Source organism: Pelodiscus sinensis, chromosome 8, assembly GCF_052426305.1.
Source record: "Pelodiscus sinensis isolate ZL-2025 chromosome 8, ASM5242630v1, whole genome shotgun sequence".
Taxonomy (NCBI): Eukaryota; Metazoa; Chordata; order Testudines; family Trionychidae; genus Pelodiscus; species Pelodiscus sinensis.
This window is the reverse complement of record NC_143059.1, coordinates 37,894,043-37,914,860: the sequence shown is the minus strand read 5'-3', so window position 1 is coordinate 37,914,860 and position 20,818 is coordinate 37,894,043. Positions and strand designations below refer to the sequence as shown.

General features: G+C 42.1%; 1 protein-coding gene across 2 annotated transcripts in view; it reads right to left on the bottom strand.

The window, feature by feature from the left end:
• Positions 1 to 3,203: 3,203 nt before the first annotated feature.
• The window catches only part of PTEN (phosphatase and tensin homolog), a 91,155-nt gene continuing 73,540 nt past the window's right edge, over positions 3,204 to 20,818 (bottom strand). For both annotated transcript variants that reach the window (XM_014572722.4, XM_075935085.2), the window contains 2 exons: positions 11,473 to 11,697; positions 3,204 to 6,674 (listed from right to left, as the gene is read on the bottom strand). In XM_014572722.4, the coding sequence (XP_014428208.2) occupies positions 6,489 to 6,674; positions 11,473 to 11,697 (411 nt within the window). In that variant the 3' untranslated portion in view covers positions 3,204 to 6,488. The remainder of the gene's footprint in view (positions 6,675 to 11,472; positions 11,698 to 20,818) is intronic.

Genomic DNA, 20,818 nt, shown 5'->3' with positions numbered 1-20,818 from the left:
CCTGTCTGCCAACAGTGGCCAGCACTAGGTGCCCCAGAAAGGGTGGACCGAAGACAATGCTCAAGCAATTTGTCTCCTGCCATCCTTCTCCAGCCTCTGACAAACAGAGGCCAAGGACACCATTTCTATCCCTTGGCTAATAGCCTTTTATGGACCTAACCTCCATGAAATTATCTAGATTCTCTTTAAACTCTGTTCTAGTCCTAGCCTTCACAGCCTCCTCAGCCATGAAGACTGAAGCAAAGAAATCATTTAGTTTCTCCTCAATGGCTTTATCCTTGATTCTTCCTTTTATATCTCGATTATCTAGGGGACCCACAGGTTTTTTAGCAGGCTTACTGCTTCTAATGTACTTAAACATTTTGTCTGAGTTTTTGGCTATTGGTAATTTTACCAAAATTGGTAATGGTATTTTACTTGGAAAATAGATTTATGCCAACACAGAGTTCCCTTCCTTAAGAGTTGACTATTGCATTTTCACCCTACTTTCCAGTGTAGTGGTTAAGGCTTACTGATTGTCAGGTAGGATTCTTGTAGCAATGCAAATCTGAATCAGCAATCCATTTATATTCCAGGGGCTTGGAAAGCAGATACGTAAAACCACAGAAAGCTGTTTTCCCTTCATCTCCTGCTAAAAGGAAGGATACATTTAGCCACTGTCTTGGTTGGAACAAAAGGTTGAGAGAAAAATTGTTAGATAGACGAATGGATGCACGGTCCCAAAGCAGTTTGTCCTAATGTAATGCACACACAGTAATGAGACAGTGAGGAAATAAAGCCAAGGGTTAAGAATAATAGCAAAAACACTCTCCCACCTGACTGTGGTTCAATCCCAACTTTGTTTCCCAAGCCTCTGAGCTGATTTTTAAAAAATTGTGTTTTCTACAAATACGAACACCTTACAAACATCATTCCATATCTGTTCCCTCAGACGCTGACCAAATGTCTTCTTTACTGTTATCCACCACCCAATACCAAACACTGTATTGAGATGCAACGTGCAACTCTTACCTTCTTTAAATACGCAGTTTATCATCCTCAAGATTATTTTCAAAGCTCTTATTTTGAAATGGCCTATTCCCCCATTTTTATGTTGTCAGTTTTATGCTTCAATATTTTAAGAATTTTTTTTAATCTACCACTTTACGGCTGAAAGTGGCCTACATAAATTGAGTTTGTATTCAGAACAGTTTTGCATGGGAAAAAAGCGTTCACATAAAACCAGATAATACTTCCACGGGATAGCAGCCAAGTAGAGGTCACAGACAGAATAGACCTGTAGAGTCAGTAAAGTATATTGTGCAAAAAGTTTGATTTGTCATTGCTCATACTACACCATGCACAAAAATATATGGATTATTTTCAGCAGAATATTCAGATGAGACCAGGACTGAACGAAGCAGAGAAATCTAACAGTTGCTTGGCTGGTTGAAGAAACTGACATTTTAGTAAGCACTGCTGCACCCCTGAAAAAAAAAAAAAAAGGTCATGAAAAATAACCCAGCTTTTGGCTTCAGTAAGCAAAAGCTTAAAGAAAAAAAAAAGAGTGGAGATTACAACCCATAAGCAGAGCTTAAGGACAATACATTCCAAAAATTTTCAGATAAAAAGTAGTAACAAATGAGAAAAAATTGATACAATTAAAGCAGTATCAGAAGAATTGTGTCTTATTAGTTAAGTACCATGCAATTAGAAAGACAGATGAAACTCAGAATGGATTCAAAACATTGAACAAAAAGCCTCAAAGTACAAAGAAATATTGCAATGTAGTTCTACTGCAGATTAAAAAGTAAGCAATTGAAGCAGCCCTTTATTAGACTACCATAGTTACACAGGATTCTATACTGCGCTTAAGTAAACTGTACACTCTCCTAGCTCATACAACAGATACAGAAGAAACAATTGCAATTGTCCTGACACCAGAACCTCTTCATGAAGAATCATTTAAGTCTTTCTAGAAGCCACTAATTGAGCAGAGCACTGAATGAACTTTAAGTTTCTAATTACTTTCATATGCTTCAGACCACACATTCTCCCGCCATCCCTCTCAATAATTATCCCTTTTAAAAACCTGCTTTCAAAATGTAAAAAAAAGGAAGAACACAGGCAAAAAGATTATAGGATCAACTCTGAATGGGTCATATTTGTCTTGTTTACCAAAATGCATTACGTTTTAACAAATTCTAATTTGAATTTTGTCAAACAACTAGAAGCATTCCACCCACGTTGGAGAAATGCAATATTAAAGCAGCAAAAGGTTTTTCATTGGTTTTACCATATGGAAATGTTGATGGCTATAAGCATTGAATATTGTGAATTGGTTCACAAAGCAGTATGGGCATCATTTTGAAGACTTCTGAGCCAAACATATGTTAAGCCATTGTAAAATGACAAAGGCACAATAAGAAGGGTAGAAACACTGAGTATGTAGAAAAGTAATCTGATGTATAATTCAAAATCCTGTTAAATCATCACATGTAAAATAGTAAATCATTTTCTTTCCACTTTTACAGAGCCACTGAAGCTGTAGCACTCTCACTGAATAAGGATAAATAAACTAGCTTCTTCCTTAAGGCTCAAATGGCAAGAAACTGAAAAAAAGTAACAGATACAATATTTCTACATTAAGACATGTACAAAATCTATTTTCAAATCAATTCCAGCAGGACCAGCAGGCATGACAAATTAAAACATACATTTTAATTTTTCTAATCTTAAACTGCCAAAGTCTGCAGCATTGTTTTTTTCCCAAATGGCACTAGAATAATGTATCTCAGTGATCTATATTATATTTTTCCTGAAAAGTTTAGCTTGTTTGTATGGGTAGCGCATTATTTGAAGAGGAAAAAATGTATTGTGGTAATAAAAAGTAGGCTTAAGCCAGTAATTTGGTTTAAGTTCAAGAAACCAGAGTGCTGTATTGTATTTTATAGGTTGCATAGTGCCAAACTGAAAAAGCCACCTAATTTTATTCTAGTTTTTGAAAACCAGTGCAAGTAAAACCCACATTTCCTATTTCAACATTTGTTGAGATTCAATGTAAAAGGATTTTAACATAGTTTCCCTGAAATGTTTTAAAACACACGGAGCTCTGTTTAGAATAATGTTCCGTATTCCCACAGTCACACTTGATTCTTCTTTACGTAATAGTAAATTATCTGAGCAGTTTACATCCAAAATATTTTAATAAAACAACCACACTGTGACAAGAATGAGACTTTAATCAGTTTTAAGTGGAGTTTTAACACTAAGAGATAAAGGGTTGTTAAACACAATAACAAACGGACATCTGATTTGTATGAGGCATTATCCTGTACATGTCATATTTTGTTGTTTTCGTGTATCCTCAGTGCATAGCATTACACACAGAGCCACTGTTGCACAGCACAATAGTATCTGAAGAGGCTGAATCAGAGTAAGGCTGCTTGACAGACTCTTTTTTTAATATATATATATAATATATACTCTATATGAAAACAGACTTAAAATTTGAACTGGCAGAGTAAAAGACAGCTCTGTCAAACTGCAGTTAAAGCCCCCTTTTAGCGCTCAGTTCCACCCCTCCCATCTGCATGCATGACACATTTTTTAAACAGTATTTAAAGGTAAACGAGGCACTTTGTGGCAACCACAGGCATCGTTAACATATTGCACAAATTTGCTCTAACTAAACATGGAACTTGCACACTGGCACCCTATTTTTATTTTTTAAAGCTGAAACTGATGCTGTATGTAAACTCCACTTTAGTTTACAAATTGTGCCACAGCAAAGAATCTTGATGCTATTTATATAACTGCCCTTTAATAACTGTGGCAAAATATTTCAAGTGGGACTACAGATGACTAGGGATGGTACAGGCCTAAGAGTAAGCTCTTATGAAAGTGATGCCTTCAAGTAATTTCAGACATGTAAGCTGCTGCACATCCAAGAGTTTAAGCATATAGTGCAGAAACTCAAAGAGATTACCTACCGAATGCATTTCAAGCTAATTATGAATACTGTCATAAATAAAGTTTTAATAAGGACTCGAAAACCTTTCAGTCATAGTAATTCTTGTCAAGTTCTATGGGGATGGTAACTGAAATAAAGTATAGGAGAGTATGTATAATATATATTTATATATATAATATATATAATGCCATTTTTCCATTTCCAATGACTACACCATAAAATGTAAGCAAGGCTTCTCAAAAACACTGAAACATTCATAATCAAAACCCTCATTCAGACCTTCACATTCCAAAGGAAAAAACAACAACAGTGCAAAAGCCCCTTATAATGTCATTATTTCCGTTCTGGCCATCAGTGTTACATACTGGAGCCACACAAATTAAATTTTGATATGAGCCCAAAAGTGGGACATAGAACAACGTTAATATCAAAATATTTTAAAGAATGAATGTTAGCCAACATGACTTTCAATTGCTAAAAGCAGACGTCAGGTGAAACATGTATCTAGTGTCTGGTCTTAAGGTAGCCATTGCCTGCTGCTCAATTCAACAATGGGAATTGTGAGTGCCTAGACCAATATGCTTGATTTGGTAAGACCGTCAACACTAAATTAACTAATAAATCAGAAAATCATACACTAGCTTTGTTAGAAATTTAGATGATGAATTGGACAAGCAAAACTGACCAATAAATAGTGAAAAAGCAAATGATACCTTTATTTTACCAAAGTTTAGGTGAAGTCTTGCCTTGTCTTTTTAGGATTCATATTCTCCAGTAATTCTGTTTTACTGAGCCCTAGTGATCTCAAATTCATGTGTTAACTAGGTAAGAACACAACTAATAAACTATGTCAGCATCAGTAAGTTAAAGTTGGGCTTTACATCTTCAAGTGTAAAGTTTGGGGTAAATATTCCAAGAGTTTGAAGGTCATGGTGTATTTTGTAGTAAACAAATTTTAAAAAAAACATTTCTTCATAACTGTATTCAACAGTAGTCATACTGTTTAGATCACCTGCAGTCTGACATGTCAATCATAATATTCAAAAGTGAAGCTCAATCCCTAGTTCTGACTATATCCCTATGAAGGAATGATACTATGCTGCCAGTTTAAATATCTAATTCTTTTAAAAGCAAACAAAGAAAATATGGGACAAGTTCTACTTTAAAAAAAGTACACATCTTTGTATCTGTGCAGTGTTGAGATTTTATTGCAAGACTGGTTTCATTTGTAATATGTATAATGTTGCTTTTATAACATTGTAGATACTAAGTATTCAAGTAAAATTCCCTAACAGTTAATGACATTTTTTAAAAAGTGTGCAAAACTGCAAAAATCATTGTAATGAATGTTAAGGTCCAAGGGGTGGAACAGCTAACAACTGTTTGATTGAATGCATCTTCAAAATAAACACTAACCTGTAGAATCTCAAACTGAAATTTCCCGTGCACCGTTATAAAATATTTTATATTTAATAAGGAAAAAGCTTGCAATGCAGCACATGAAGCATTCACAGCTAGTATATGATTGAAAAATTAATAAAGTGTAAGATGTTGACTGATGTATGTACTAATAGCATCTGACTTTCATCACTGGCCTTGATTACACAGGAGATGGAACAGCCATTACAATTGAGAAAAAACATTTAATAAATCATTGTCTTTTTAGAACAATTGTTTCAAGCCCATTTTAGGTTGATAGCCTCCACATTTGTATGGTTAAGTCATTGTTGCTGTGTTTCTTATCTGTGACCCCATTATTTTAATATCCCTTCATTTGTGGGTCTTTAAGGTGTTGTGGAAGGTTCATTCCTGTACCCCTATATGGAATCACTCCCTCTAGCTGCCTTTTCTAGCACCATTATGCTTAAAAAATAAAATGCACAAACAACAAGCAGTGACAGCAGCCGATTCCTCAAATGTCCTGGATTAATTACTGCAGCATGCTAAAGAAAGGTGCATGTAAGTAGCCGGATACGGTACATTGTCCAGGGTCCAGCACAGTATATTCCTTTCAGAGCATTTCTTTTCATTCCTCTATCCAGAATACATGCATTAGAATGTAGTACAACCCTTTAGAAACTTCTTAGTCAACTGCAGACTTATCTATTGCCACTTAAGTGCAAATAAAGGGGCAGGATGTGAACCTGTATATCAGAAAGCTCCTCCCCCCACCCCTCCCAAACTGCGGTTGATGACAGAACACAAAAGGAAAAATTCCTACGCATACACATCAGATCTGTCTCCACTTTTATAAAACTGGAATAAAATGGGAAAGTGCCATCTTTATATTTCCTAATTGAAATTTTAATGTCCTTTTGACACAAAAAGGTATATACATAACATAGCTACGTAACCTTTTTCAACTGGACAAGTGTCAAACCCTGTAGATTTATAGGGCAAAATAAGATTGGTCAGGAAAGAATTGTTCCTATAATTGGTAATCTGACACAATGTTCTATTGCCATTTGAAAAGGTCCTTTTTCAGTTTATTCAAGTTTGTCTCTTTGTGGTTTTTTTTCCCAGATAAAAAAAATATTCAGACTTTTGTAATCTGCGTATGCTGATCTTCATCAAAAGGTTCATTCTCTGGATCAGAGTCAGTGGTGTCAGAATATCTATAATGATCAGGTTCATTGTCACTAACATCCGGTGTTACTGAAGCAGAACTGCTAGCCTCTGGATTTGATGGCTCCTCTACTGTTTTTGTGAAAAATAGCTTCACCTAGGGAAGGAAGAAAACAAGAAGTTAACAGTCTGAACTTTTCTTACTTTTAAGTAATGGAGACAATACAGGCCAAGCCTACTCTTGGAAGGCTTTGCTTATATAGCTATATTGGTAAAGGTTTACTAGTATGGACACTGTTTACACCAGACAGCTTATTTCATCTCAGCTGTGTGACTATCAGCAAACACACAGTATTTCTAAATGGCAAGAATTTGTAGTATACTTGTAACAGTTGTTAGCTTAAGAGATTGCCAAATCACACAGGTTCTTTAAAATCACTGTATCATCAAAATTGGTTTAGAAACTAACTACATATAATCTTAAAACATTAAATTTTTGGCATACAAAACTCGAAGTTCCAAATCTAAAACACCTACACATTTTTAGTAGCACAAATGGCAGGAGTTGTTAACTTACCTCAACAAACAAGTACCTTTGGAACGGACCTTCAAGAGCCACCCCCATCATCATAAGCATTCAGAAACACCCAATTATAATTACTATTATGCCCTTTGGTGGCACTATTACTCAGTACCAACTATCTTTTTTGCTTTACCCATCTTTATACAATATAAAGTCAGTGGGTGTTAAATACAGTTAAAACAGATGGATATTAAAGTGATATTTCCCAACAGCAGAAGCATCTACAGCTTAAAGTAGTATTATGGCTAGAGAGGTAGTATATAGGAATGGCACCACCTTCCCCAAACACAGTCCCCATACAGATTCTGCTATGTCAGCTTAAAGTCAGTTATCTGTTTCATAGCTGGTATTCTTCCAGAGGTATGGCTCATGTCAATTCCACATTAGATGTGTGAGTGTTCACCACATGCACAAGTGCCAGAAGTTTCCCCCTTAGCAGTATCACTAAGGGACCTGACTCTCGGTCCTCTGGAGTGACAGACACATGGAGTGGTATAAGGAGTAGCACTGGCTCCCATCCATCCTCAGTTCTTCCTTGTTGGAAACTGACAGTGAAGGAGCATGGGTTGTGGAATGGATGTCAACACCACATTTCAAACACCAGTTATGAAACAGGTAACTGTCTTCTCTTTCAGTGCTTGCTTATTCCATTCCTTATTAGGTGACTCCAAGCAATAACCATGGAGGTGGGTAGGAGTTCATGGTTGCACAGACAGAAGCACAACTCTGCCAAACCTAGTGTGGTTTCTAGCCTGCTGAGCTATGGTGTAACAAGATGTGGTCATGTGGATCAAGAACCACACAGACTCTACTTAAGTCCTGGATAGAGAGGTGTACCAGGAAGACTAATAAAGATGCCTGCACTCTATTTGAATGGGCTCTGACCAATTGATGGCAATGAGACCTTTGCAAGATCATTACAGGAGTTTATGCAAGAGGTGATCCAGTTGGAAATCCTCTGAAGAAACTAGAAGGCCCTTCATCCTCTCTGCTGTACCCATGAAGAACTGGGCTGATTTATGGAAAGGCCCTATACACTACAAGTAAAAAGCCTGGGCTCTCTGGGCATTCAGAACTTGGAATGCCAGATGGAACCACAGCTATACAGTTTTTTTTATAAAAATAAGGTATGATGGTTCTGAGGTCAAAGCCTTAATCTCACAGACCTAGATCTGTCATGCTGATAACAGCCACCAAGAAAAACTACCTTCCAGGACAGGTGGGAAAGGGAGCAGGTGGTTTGAAGGGTAGAGCAGGCCAATTAGTTGGGAGAGGTCCACATTAAGATTCCACCACAGGACAGGGAGGGGCCTGCACTTACAGGTAAAGTCTCTCAAGGCCTCTGAGGAACCTGACCATCATGTCATAGGAAAACAGTGTAAACCTGAACTGGCTCTTGGAAAGGAGAAGTTGGCCACAAGGTAAACTCTGACATAATGCTCTATACCAGAGTGGCCTACCAATTAGACACTAAGAGCAGAAAGAGCTGTGGATAGTAGCGCAAAGAGCCACACATCCCTCCCACAGCCAGGCACCCCCAGCCCCCTCCCATTCTAACCTAAGGCCTGGGTCTCACTGGAGATGCCACCGCCACAGCCACACACTTTTCCTTCCAGGAATCGGGGCACGTGCACAAAGTGGGCATTCGGCTCTGGACGAGCCGTAACCCTGAGAGCCGCATTTCTGTGAGCAAAGAGCCGAATGCGGCTCAAGAGCCACAGGTTGGCCACCCCTGCTCTAGACCTTGGTTCTGGAGGTGTATCAGGCAAGCCTAGATGGACTGCAGAGAAGAATGCAAGGAGGAAATGCTGCATTTGGACATGCAATGGGATAACCACCGAGTCAGGTAGGATACTCTAGTGAATGGCCTCCTACTTCCCAAGAGGACTTGCTGGACCACCTCAGAGCATATGCGTTCCTCTGGGTTTAGCCATGGTGCAAACATGCCAACAAGTGGAGAGATTTGAGGCTGGGGTACAGGAGATGATTATGCTCTTGCAACAGCAGGCCCAGTAGGTTGGTAAGAGGCCAAAGGCCATTGACAGTCTCATCAGCATGTTGAACCAATGCTGGCAAGGCTTCACTGGGCTGATCATGACCAGGCTTTGTTCCTGGGGGAACACATACATCAGATCACCTGATCATAGCAGGAGAAAGGCACTGAGAAGAGGGAGCCCTTGTCAAGGCCTCACCAGGAGCAAAACTGATGCCACCTTGCCAGGTGATGAGCAGGCCTATTTGAGGCATCTCCCACCTCTGGGGAGAACATTCAGGCTACCTCTGGGTGCAGCAACCACTCGTGGTGAGAGGAAAAGGCGTATGTGCACACCACCTCGCGACAAAGTAGACAGGCACAGAGAATGCAGAGACTTCCGCAATGAGGTCTACAGGGCTTGAAATCCATCTAGCACAGAAATGCCCTTCTGATAAATGTTATCCTTTAAACAGGAGCTAACGTGGACTTGTTGTCACTGATTAGGAGTCACAGGGAGTGGATGTGGCTTGCAGGACTGTGGCATTGGGCTGGACTTATGTCCTGGAGAGCAGTCTTTGACAAACCAGTCATCGAGGTAAAGGTAGATCTGTTCATCCCAATGCCTGAGAGAGGCCACTATGACCGCAATATATTTGATAAACACCCTGGATGCTATAGCCAGGCCAAACAGAATGACTACAAACTGGTAATAGACGGGACCCATTGTAAGCCTAATGAAACATCTGAGAGCTGGAAAGATTGCCACATGGAAGCTAATGGAGGCTAGGGAGACTAAAAGAGTTTGAGCTTCCTTAGGCACCTGTTGAAGTCTTGCAGATCCAGGATGGAATGCAGACCATTCTTGGCCTTCGGGATTAGAAAATCTTGTGAATAGAACCCCCTACTCCGACACACTAATGTAACTTCCTCCACCGCTTTGAGCCAAGTTGGGAGGAAAAAGGAGAGGTAGTTGCCAAACGGGGAAGCTGGATCTATGGAACAGTCTGGTATGTCCCCTTTGGGTCAACCCTTAAAATGATTTTTTTCTTCTGGTTTAGAGCGGGTCAAGCCCAACTGGAGCGGATAGCCCCCTGCTTTTTTTTTGGGCAGGAAATATATAACCCTCCAGTGACAGCTATATACAACCAAAAAACTGTATTTGCAGAGAATGAGCAGAAAAACAAGTCTGGTCAAAGCCACAGCATTTCTGTGTACCCTTTCTAGTGGCAAAAAGGAACTGGGGGGGGGGGGGGGGGGAGAGAAGAGGAGGGGAGGCACAGACACTGTTCATTACACCATGCCATGCAGGCAACACTCCTGAGGTTATTAGGGCTGGGTTCCCTACAAATACTGTAGAAGGAAAAACTTCCAGTACCAATACATGTGGTGAAAACTAACATTTAATGTGGAATGGACATGAGCAAGCCCTCGAAGAAGAACAAGGTGTTGTTTAGCGTTGTGGTAAAAATTCTCAGGTAAATTGTCTTTAATACATTTTGAGTGGCTTACACTTGGGAACTGAAATAAATTTACTTGACTTAGTTTAGGACATGTAGTTTTGAATATGCATTAACCATATGCATTCTGAATCACTGCAGTTAGTCATTCTTTAAAACTCTTCTTACCCTTTTCAGTTGCAATATGTCCTGAGTTTCAAATAGCTCCAAGAGTAATAAACACATGATGACTTTACTAAAAGCAAGCAACTCCAAACAAGATCTGGTACCCACTGGGGACCTCCTTCCCACCCCTATATTTTTCACATTCCTTCCTTTGTGGGTCTTTGCAGAATGCATAGGTGGGAACAAAAGTTTCATAAGCAAGGTAGAGTACCACAGGATTCTTGGAACCATAAATGTCTCTAGTGGAGACAAGGACTTAAAAACACAACCTTAAGAGTTTATACCCCATTGAGGTGAACAGAATCAGATTATGGAACAAATGCAGAGACACGAAGCACCGCATATGCAATCCAGCACACCAGAGAACACCACTCAAATATTTAGGATAGAACTCATGGATCTACTTGTCAGCCCCATGAACAGGCAATACAAGAAACAAAAAGACTATTTCCCTGAGGTATCCTACTTTCTGCTAGACTGAATCTGTGAAGTTTGAGTGTTAATTTTTCCGATCATGACCACATTTATAATTTATGCGGTATAAGTTTACCAAAGAAACTTCAGAATTACTCTTGAAAAAAATCTACCACTTTCTTTTGCAATAATTCCAGTATGAGTTACTGAATTCATAAAAAGAGATAAACTTCAGCAATGAAACATCCAGATGTTACCTGCCTCAGTCTAGAAAGTTACGTAACAAATGGCTCCTAGAGAAACATGTTTTGATAACATTAAATAACTTATTGTATGCTCTTTAAAATTAAAATATACTGACCTTAAAGTTTGGAGAAAAATATCTGTTGGCTTTGTCTTTATTTGCCTTGTCTAGATCATTTTTTGTTAATGTAAGGATTAGGTATTCCTTGTCATTATCTGAGCGTTCTGTGCTGAAAATACCATCAAGTTCCTGATCGCCAACTAGACTTCCATTTTCTACTTTGTCTGAATTTTCATCCAGTCCTATGAAGAATGTATTTACCCAAAAGTGAAACATTTTTTCCTGTAGGAAAAAAAAAGCAAGCTTGCTTTAGTGTTTACAGATGGTATATTATCTTCTTTGAATACAAGTATCTGTATTCTTTTTTAAAACGTATGTGTTTAACAATACCAAACTAACAAAGGCATAAAAATCTACATAATGCTACATGATTGGTACATCAAATATGTCAGGAAATTTAAATGTTTGGGATGTCCAGTTATATTTGCCAGCATTTCTACTAAGGACATGAAGGACTATTCGACAAGTTGCTTGCCCCCCTCCTTGCTATCTATCAGGAGAGAGAAGGGGTATTTCAAAACAGCAGCACTGCTTGGAGCCTGGGGCCAGACCCTGGCTCCACGTGGTGCTGTCACGTTGAAATGCTGCAGGGAGCAGCACCACGTGGAGCCTGGCATCAGATGGGGACTCCCCCGTTGATCCTGAGCTCCATGGTGCACTGCTGCTTTGAAACACGCCTGGCGTCAGCCTCCTCACGGAGTTTCAAGGTGGCAATGCTGCGTCGAGCCCAGGATCAGTGGGGGGATTCCCCAGCTAACCCGAGCTCCACACAGCACTTTCGCATTTGAAGTGTAGCAGCCTTAGGGCTGTTACTACACTTCAAAGGCAGAGGCACCCTATCGACTAATTGAATAGTCAACACAAAATGCATCAGCTATTCGATTAGTCAATTAGTCGATATTTAACATTCCTAATTTTTACTGATCAAAACAAGGCAGAAACATTTTCTCTTGAGTATTCCAAATGATTTGCCTGTGACAATAAGCAAGGACTAATTATCAGCTACAAAAAAGTACAAACCAGTTCATCTTGCATGACAGTGTTCCAGTGTGCGCACACATTTACATCTGTGTGTATATTTAATCCAAGTCTCAGATTTATTTATACAGCAACTGATATTACATACAATTAGTAAGTACCAATAATATACACTCTTGATTTTAACTAGAGGTGTTGTGGGATGCTATTGCATATTTCAGTCCTCTCCTCCGCCCCCCAACTCCAGGACAAGCAGCAATAAAGGTGTTTTTAACTTTGCTGGGTTGAGCCACTAATGAAAGTGAAGTTACTATTAAATTTAACCTTTATGGCCCCTTAACATATTGAAAGTATAGACACAGCTATATTAGATTGCTTGTCCCCCTTAAATTAATCATGATAAATTTCCTTCTTGAATCTCCTCTGACATAAAATTCAAAATGGATTTTACCACCTTCACAGCAAAATCAACAATCGAATGTTCAATGGTGTAGAATAGGGATTGGATTCCTTCTGAACAAATGCAAGCATATAGATAGATTAAATATATTTGCATTAGTGCTCATGTAACATGAAGGAATCGGATATACTTTTAACAAAAGAAAAAAAAAGCCCAACCCTTCCAGACCATACTACAGTGCTGATGATTTGGGTTAGCACGTTGGGGGTAGCACGGAAACTATGGTGGAACTACACCAACTCAGTATTTCTTAAGCTGCAGGAATACTTCACTAGCTGGCACTGCTTCCTCTGGGATAGCTCTGTGTCTGTGAAGCAATACAAAATTTCCTTAGAGCAAAAAATCTTTTATTTCTGTTAAAAATTTTAGTGTATTACTGTTTGTGTTACAGAGAGTAATAAAACAGACTCTTGGTCAAACCTTGGTTTCTGCATTCCTTGGCTTTGTATTTCATTGCTGCAACTATTCCTTCACCATTTTACATTATATATATATATATACACACACACACACACACACACACACACACACACACACACACACACACACACACACACAGCTTCCCCTGCAGGTGTGTTTATTTTTGCCTTTATGCAGAAGATATACTCGCATTCAAGGAAATTTGCAATATAGGATGGATTTGCAGATCCCTAATTAGAAGACAGATTAAAACAATGGCCAAAATTGCCTATACAGGCAGTCCCCGAGTTACGCGGATCCGACTTATGTCGGATCCGCAGTTACAAACGAGGCTTTTCTCGCCCTGGAGGACGGGAGTGGCGGGACGCCCAGATGCGCCGCGGTCCGCCGCCCCCGTCCTCCGGGGCGAGAAAAGCTGCTCCCCATCTCCCTGGCCTGCAGGGAGACGGGGAGCAAAGCCTTGGAGCACGCCCACAGGGGGACAGCCCAGGCGTGCTTGAGCTGTCCCCCTGCAGGCGTGCTCCGCGGCTTTGCTCCCTGTCTCCCGACCAGCAGACTATGGAGACGGGGAGCAAAGCCTCGGAGCACGCCCGCAGCAGGACAGCCCAGGCGCGCTTGGGCTGTCCCGCTGCGGGCGTGCTCCGCGGCTTTGCTCCCCGTCTCCCTGGTCTGACCAGCAGACCAGGGAGATGGGGAGCAAAGCCTCGGAGCACACCAGCAGTGGGACAGCCGCGGTGCGCCTGCACTGTCCCGCTGCCCGCATGCTCTGCGGCTTTGCTCCGCGTCTCCCAGGTCAGCAGACCAGGGAGACGGAGCAAAGCCGTGGAGGACTTGGGTGGTCCCGCCACCCGTCTCCCTGGTCTGCTGGGGGGGGTGCAGCTAGTGCCCTCCCCCCCCAGAAGACCAGGCTTTTCTTGCCTACCTCTGGGGTAGAGCAGCTGGGGTGCTGCCGGGTTGCTCCAGCAGTGCCCAGGAGCCACGCTACTGGAGCAACCCAGCAGCACCCCAGCTGCTCTGCCCCAGGCGTCCTGATTTAGCCGCTGCTGAAACTGACCAGCGCTGACTACAGGAAGCCCGAGGCAGAGTTGCTCTGCCCCGGGCTTCCTGGAATCAGCTGCTGATCAGTTTCAGCAGCAGCTGACTTGGGGATGGCTGGGTTTCTTAAGTTGAATCTGTATGTAAGTCAGAACTGGCATCCAGATTCAGCCGCGGTTGAAACTGATCAGTTTCAGCAGCAGCTGACGCCAGTTCCGACTTACATACAGATTCAACTTAAGAACAAACCTACAGTCCCTATCTTGTACGTAACCCAGGGACTGCATGTATGTACAATTTGTGGATTTACCAATGGAATTATTAAATTCACTATACTATATTGAAGAATTTGGATCACCACTCAGTAAACAATATCAAATGGCTGCATTCACATTCCTTAGCTTCCAAATAAAATTACATATGGAATGCCACAATTTGAAAGTAACGTGTTATCTGGATCCTGGACATAACTGTCTTACATGGCCAACATTTTATGTCAGCTGAGGTGGTTAACAGTCATTCGATTAGTATGTTAGAACTGGGGGACGGCACTCTTAGAATCCGTAAACTAAGTCCACTCCTGAGTTCAATCTATTGAATCGGGCTTTGCACTATGCCCCGATAGACTAAAGCCTTGCAGAGATATAAAAACTTGTATTCGCATCTTATCTGTGATCTAGGATGTAAATATCCACGGATATTTGTGGATTTGCAGGATTCTGCGAACAGCTTCACAGGTTATCCCACACTAGTGACACAGGTGTGCCAAACCCCCAGCCACATCCCACTTCTCCCCAGAGATCTCCCACCACCTACTCCACCTCTGCTGTACTTCCTTCCCACTCCAGGTAGGGAGACTGTATCCTTAGCCCTTGTGCACAGTGTATGTGTGTGTGTGTGTGAGGCCTCTCTGATGCTCCTATTCAGTTGAAGTGGCTCTAACACACAGCAGTGCTTGACTCAGTGAGCAGAAATACAGGATAGCATTTCCTTCTGGAAGTTGTAATTAACCTCCTACATTCAAGCTATCTGAGAACTACAACTTCCAGAATGCACACTGGGCTATTGCTGCTGCTGACCGATTCAGAAAGCTGAGCTTGAATCTGGAGGCTGGGTAACAACTGTTCCATCTGAGCGTGTGCGTGCGGCAGAGCTCTGCATAGATACAAAATCTGTATCCTTGTCCAAGCTACAATCCACAAAAATGGTGTGCAGATATCCATGGGTATAAAGCAGGTACATGCAGATTTGCAATGCTTTACTGATAACCAACTCCAATTAATCATACCTTTAAATCCTTAACCTATGTGGGCAATAGGGCTATTTAAGGAAGCTGTGCATTTAACTTGTTTTCAATGTTTATTCTATGCATGTATTTGGAGCTTTTAAAATATCCACAGACTTTAAAAAAGAAGGCGTCAAGTCGTCTTTAAAATATTTTTACATATGTAATTCTAGAATTTTGACATTCAATGACTATACAATACTTTTAAAAGATTCACAGTGCTATGTGGTATGTCTCCACCACTTTAAAAGAATAGTGATTGCTTATTGATCATAATGTTAAAGGACGAAGGGTCACCGAGCTTGATAGGGAAGCCTACAAAATATCTAAATTTCATATTAGACAATATTCAGTCATTCTGGAACTAAATTCACTCAAAGTTACTGAAGAAGCTCTTCAGACACAATAGGGAGAAAGTTAAATAAGTTTCAGAGCAAATAACCAACTATGTTCAAATAAGGAAAAAGTTACTTAACTTAAGATCTTCTGCTTCTTTGACACTACCTTTTCGGACTCTCAAGCTACAGCATCATAAAAGTGGTAAAATTACCTAAACTTGTAAGATTTATTTTAACCCTTACTAAAGCAACTGCAGTAGAATGTGAGCCATATCCCTTACTGGCCTTCAAATGTTACCCACTTTCATTTCTTCAATGGCACAGAATGCAAGGCTCCCAGAAAGCCAAGGAAGTTCAAGATGTCCAATTAAAACAAAGGCCTGAAAAACGAACAAGATCAGGTCTGTGGCAGGTATCTTTCAAACAACCCTGAGGGAGACTGATGCAAAGATGCCACTTAGCATCTCAGCAGTGTCCTTATCCTTAATTGCTCCATTTAAGCCCTGCAATGCAGTAAACCAACATTCTGCAGGCTTCCTATTTCCAATACACAATAGAACCGTGGTCCCCAACGCGGTGCCTGCAGGTGCCATGGTCCCTGCCAGGGCATTTGTATGTGCCTGCCAGCTCATCCTAATGCAGAGGCGGACTGGCCCAGCGGGACTGAGCCACCGGGCTCCACACTCCTGCACCAGAGCCGGTAGGGGCGCTGCTAACACTTACAGCCCTGCCAGAAGACCCTACTGGGCCGAGGGACTCTGGCGAGGAGACAAGCAAGCTGATGCCGGCTGGGGAAGGTACCAGGCTGGGGGAAGGGAAAACGGGCACAGCTGCAAGAGGCGCAAGCATGCACCATCAACCTGGGCAGCAGCAGATGGGTGGAGCCAGGGCTGTGGCGTTGCGGCACCATTTTTAAAAACAGCCAGTCGCAGCTCGGGGAAGGAGGCACGCTGAGCGAGGCGTGGGGAAGCAGAGCCTGGCTAGAGGCAGGGCAGTCATGTTGTGATGGGCCGGGGCTGTGAACGCCGAGCAGCCCAGCTCCAGGTCCGGCACGTGGTCTGGAGCCCAGGCTGCGGGGACTTCTGGGGCCCGATCGCAGCAGACTCCAGCCCTGCAAACTGGAAGAGGGGAGGGGAGGGGAGAATGGAGAAAATAGGGGGAAGGAGTGGGAGAGGAAGGGGCTTGTGCTGATGGGAGGGGGGCAGGTCAGGAGAAGAAAGGGGCAGGCACCAAAGGACAGGGTGGAGGAGACAAATGCTGGGGGGGGGGGGGGGGGGAAAGGAGCAAGTGGAAACAAAGAGGAAAAGGGCAGGAGGGGAAGTGGGAGGGGGGACAGGGTGATGCTGGGAGAGGAGAGGGTAAGGGCATTGGAGGATATAGGGGGGAGGTGCTGGGAGAAGGCTTGAAGGAAGGGGTGGGCATGAGGAAGGTGGGATGGAGCAATTCATGTGTGAGGGCACAGGGGGGCTTGAGGGAAATGGGGGCAGAGGGGTCAGGAGCAGTGAGGGAAGGGGGAGGCACCAGGAGAGTGCAGGGGTAAGGGAAGGTGCAGGTGCCCGGGGATTCTGTGGGTGAAGCAGAAAGGCAGACACCTGCAGGGGAGGGACCAGCACCAGAGGAGAGAGGAAGGTGTGTAAAGGAAGGTGTTGGAAGAGGGGATGAGGAGGGGTAGGTCACATGATCAGAGTGGGGCTACTGGAGGAGTGGGCATAGGGGGGGAGAGAAGGGCTGGTGGAGGGGGCAGGTCTCAGGAAGGCTGAGGGCAGTGAGAAGGGCAGGAGTCAGGACAGCAGAGGAGGGTGAGGGGTTGGGGGGCAGGAGGCACCAGGGGAGCTGATGGAACAAGAGGAGAAGACATGGAAGCAGAGGGAAAAGGCAGAGATTTAGAAGATATTTATAAATAACTTGGGTGCCACAGTAGCACATCCAAACAAGCCACAGGAACTGAGTACCAGTGCACAACACAAAATTCATTCTGCTCATGAGAGGAAACTCTTAGAGGGAACATTTCCCCCAGCCTCTCCACCCCCGAGTTAATGTCACACATATTGGGTTAATGCAATTGCAGGATAGTTGCATGAGGGAGGTTTGGTGGGGGCCAAACTAATCCCTATTGGTAGGAGGATGGTGGGAAAAGTATTGGGGGGGGAGAAGAGGTGTGTGTGTCACATGACACCTTTTCTTTTGGTCATGTGTCCATCTTGCCCCGAGTGTGTTGCCTCCAGAGGCATGGCTAATGGGAGCTGGGGGTGTGGCTAATGGGGGACCAGGGGCATGGTTAACAGGGGTCAAAAAGTACATTTAAAAAAAATTCTTTGGGTACAAAATAAGCCTTGAAAAATTGTTGGTGCCCACCACACTCTTCTTAAAACATGAATGTGCTATTGGTCGCAAAAAGGTTGGGGACCACTGCAGCAGAACCTCGAAGTCATGAACACTTCAGGAATGGAGGTTGGAACTATGGTTGTGTTCTCAGAAATCTACAACTGAACACTGACTTAAAAATAGAGATGTAAAACCAGCCCAGAATAGTTAATTGGTTAAACCATTTGGTTAACTGGTCAACAACCAGCTGCCGGCAGTGGGGGCTACTCTGGCCCCCGCTACGGCTGGGGTCCTGCCAACCGGGGCCCCATTATGGGGTCAACAGATAAGCATGCTGATAAGGCATATGTTTACCAGTTTACCGTCAACATCTCTACTTAAAAATGCTGCTTTCACTTTTTTTTTTTTTTTTAAGTACTGTACATATAGTTCTAATACTGTATTTGCTTTTTTTGGTCTCTACTGCTGCCTGACTGTACTTTCTTCTTTTCCTTCTCTATTCGCTCCCTTTGCTTATCTCCTTTTAACCCTCATCCCATCCCTCCTTAGTATTTGATCATAATCTTTTTTTCCTATCTTAATTAACGTTACAGGTTATAATATTAAATGGGTGTGCAAAGAAACTGAGGAAGGGCAAAGATGACATCTTGAGTCTCTCAAAGCTTTCCATTTTATAGCCACTGTTACTGCTTCTGGGAGTTCCTGCACTTGTCAAGTGGATGATAGTTTCATGGGAGATCATGGCCATGAAGAGAGTAACCTGTTATTATTTAAAGGTCTACTTGTTGGGAGTCTTGTCAGGGTTTTTTTTTTTTTTTTTTGCTTTATTTTTCTATAAATTTGGTTGCAATAATAAAGCCTGAATTCATAACTGCGGCCAGCTTTATTTCAAATAGCGTGGACAATGAAGGATGGAAGTGAGAATTTATATCATGCTAATTGGACATCCAATAGCACAGAAAATCTCCTTTTACTAATTGCTTTATCTTGCTTGGGTTGTGTGTTAGCTAGCTGCTGAATTCAGCTAAGTACTGAGAAAACTGAGTTTGCTATTTACATCTGACAAAAGTTGTGTTGCAGGATGTTCGCATACTGCTGGCACTTGAGCTCGTGGTGTTTCACTAGCTCTCAATGGACTATTGAGATTTGAGTAGTAAGTGGAAGATTACTGGGACTTTGGGGACGCCATGTTACAGAGTTATAAAACTCTGGAGATGAACAAAATATTGCCATTGGTTTGTTAGGAACGATATGAACTATTTCAGGAGTCTTCTGCAGAAGAGAAGAAAACTTGTCTCCTATGCTGCACTGGAAGGCAATTACAGGTATGACGACAGATTTACCTGTACTTTTTTTTTGGGGGGGGGGGGCAGGGAGGGAGAGAACATTCAAGTTTGCTTTCTCCCTTTTTTTGTGCTGTTGCATGGGTATTAGAGAACCAGAGCAGTCTATAAATGCTGGTGAAGAAACACACTGTGGTATTAATGCCTAAAGTAAGAGACAAGAAAAAGTTAGTGCTTTACTCATTCTTCTATTCATTCCTTGACCTCTTGGATAGGCAGGCTATAAAAAAGTAGATAGCAGGATCTACATGTCAGAGACTCCACTGTCTTACATCATGGGGTCATTTACATCCATGCCACAAGTGTGAACATGGCAGTGCTATATAAGGTGTAGAGCAATCAAGAAGCGGGCCCAAGAGTTTCTGGGAGCAGACTATGGTGATTTTTCCTTGCAGTGCAACAGGGAAAAGTTTTCTGCCTGATACCTTGTTAGACTGTAAGTGGGTTTTACTTTCCAGGCACAGAGTTTTGTCCTCCCTGGTTCTCAGACTCCGACTTTAAGGTCAGAAGGAACCACTGTGATTTTCTAGTCTGACCTCCCACATGTTGCAGGCCACAGAAACGTACATGCACACTCCTGTAATAGACCTCTAACCTCTGAGTTACTGAAGTCTTCAAATTATTGTTTAACGAGTTCAAGTTAGAGAATTCATCATTTACTACTGATCTGTACCCCTTGCTGCAAGGGAAAGGGGGGGAAGTTCTGGCTCTGTGCTAAAAATAGCGCTGAGAAACATGTAAGCATTAAGTGTGACAGAACCTACAAATTTAATATTGTAACTGCGGGAAGGAAGCACAAAAAATGAAGAATCACTAGACTCCTGAAGTAAAAGCAGATGACATGCTGTACTTCATGGAGAGCAACTTGGCTGTCCAGAGGCAATGTAAACATTCACAGCTGTTTAGAAGGAATTATACCAGGGAGGAGCTGTCATGAAGTGACCAGTAGGGGGCCTGGCTTACAATCAAACCTTGAACTGCTCTCAAAAAAGGGGAAAGTTCCAGCTTATGCTAAAGAGCTAAGATTCAGGTATGAGAAAAGTGCACATATATTTTATGAGTTTTTTTTTTAAAGTTTACTTTCAAATACACTTCCTGATACTTTAAGACTTTTCTAAGAGGAAATCATAAGACAAGGATACTGCTTCTTCCCTTCCTC